General features: G+C 45.4%; 1 protein-coding gene across 1 annotated transcript; it reads left to right on the top strand.

The window, feature by feature from the left end:
- Positions 1–739: 739 nt before the first annotated feature.
- Positions 740–1,675, top strand: LOC117885955 (olfactory receptor 14A16-like). The gene has a single exon (XM_034787538.1). It carries the CDS (start codon positions 740–742, stop codon positions 1,673–1,675), a length of 936 nt encoding a protein of 311 aa, XP_034643429.1.
- The last annotated feature ends 202 nt before the right edge of the window (positions 1,676–1,877 follow it).

Consider the following 1,877-nt stretch of genomic DNA (forward strand, 5'->3'; position numbering starts at 1 on the left):
CCCACAGAACTCACAGTCCAAGAAGACAAGGCAGAGAAATGGATGGAGGGGAAACAGAGGCACAGGGAGGGGAAGTCACTGGCCCAAGGTCACAGAGCAGTTCAGTGGTAGAGCCAAGAACAAAACCCAACTCTCCTTACGGCCACTGACCCACACACCCATAAAGTGACAGAGATAAATGACACAGCAGAGAGGTAGAGAAGCGATGCTGCTAGCCCATCAGTACACACAGATGGAAATGCAGTCAGGAATTGGTGTCATAAATCAATATGTTTGCAGGCAGCCGGCCATCTATGTGGTGTTGCAGTGAAATCCTTACAGGTGAGCAGTCATATACAATGCCAAGTCCATCTCATATTTCCAAGAGGATATCAGGCAGTGTTGCCCAAGTCCAGAGCCTGCTGTTTGTAGCAATAAGGGATCCATCTTGGCTAGAATGGATGAATTGGGATTGTACTTTGCTCCATCCTTCACACGGCATTTTATTAAGCCACATCATGAGCCAGATCTTCAGATGATGCAAACTGATGCAGCTCCATTAACTTTAAGGGAACTGCACCAATTTACATTCATATGATAACTCACCAATCCTAGTTAATAGAAGTGATGAGTGCCGTGCATTGTTGACACTCACATCATATTGTTGTGGGAAATCAGGGCCACTCCCTCTGTCTCTGTAATTCACCCACTGTCTTTGTCCTTCCCTCCACAGCTATCACACAATGAACTGAGAAAGAAAATGTCCAACCAAACCACCTTGACCGAGTTCCTTCTCCTGGGATTCTCTGATGTTCGGGAGCTGCAGATTTTGCACTTTGTGGTGTTCCTGGTGATTTACTTGGCAGCCCTGATGGGGAATCTTCTCATCATCACAGCCGTAGCCCTCGACCACCATCTCCACACCCCCATGTACTTCTTCCTGGTGAATCTGTCCATCTTAGACCTCGGATCCATCTCAGTCACCATCCCCAAATCCATGGCCAATTCCCTCATGAACACCAGGGTGATTTCTTATCCTGGATGTGTCACCCAAGTCTTTCTCTTTTTCCTCTTCACTGCAACTGATCTTGCCTTACTCACCATCATGGCATATGACCGATATGTCGCCATCTGCCAACCACTGCACTATGAGAGAGTGATGAACAGGAGAGCTTGTGTCCAAATGGCAGTCAGTGCCTGGATTGCTGGTAGTGTCTACTCTGCCCTGCACACCGGGAACACCTTCAGGTTACCCTTCTGCCAGTCCAATGTCATCAACCAGTTCTTCTGTGAAATCCCCCAGCTACTCAAGCTCACCTGCTCTGATTCATACCTCACTGAAGTTGGGGCTATTGCCTTAGGTGTGTTTTTAGCATTAAATTGCTTTGTTTTTATAATCGTGTCTTATGTTCAGATCTTCAAAACTGTGCTGAGAATCTCTTCTGAGCAGGGCCAGCATAAAGCCTTCTCCACCTGCCTTCCTCACCTCACTGTGTTCTCTTTGTTAATTTGCACTTGCATCTTTGCCTACCTGAAACCCACTTCCAGCTCGGCATCAGGTCTGGACCTTGTGGTGGGTGTTCTCTATTCCGTGGTGCCTCCAGTGATGAATCCTATCATCTACAGCATGAGGAACAAGGAGATGAAAGCTGCATGGAAGAAACTGATTGTGTGGAGCTTATTCACCAAGGATTAAAATGTCCATCATTGCAACTTGACTGTGATTTCATTCTGAGTTTCTTTGTAGACATAATCAACTGATGACAAAATTGTCTCTTTGAGAACATAGGGTGCAATATGTTTATGAAATCATGAAATCTGAACTAGCTTCACTGAAGTCAAATTAGTTAGTATAAGATTACACTGTCAAAGTTATATGTAGGACTTACAATTTGTTA

Source organism: Trachemys scripta, chromosome 12 (assembly GCF_013100865.1).
Source record: "Trachemys scripta elegans isolate TJP31775 chromosome 12, CAS_Tse_1.0, whole genome shotgun sequence".
Taxonomy (NCBI): domain Eukaryota; kingdom Metazoa; phylum Chordata; order Testudines; family Emydidae; genus Trachemys; species Trachemys scripta.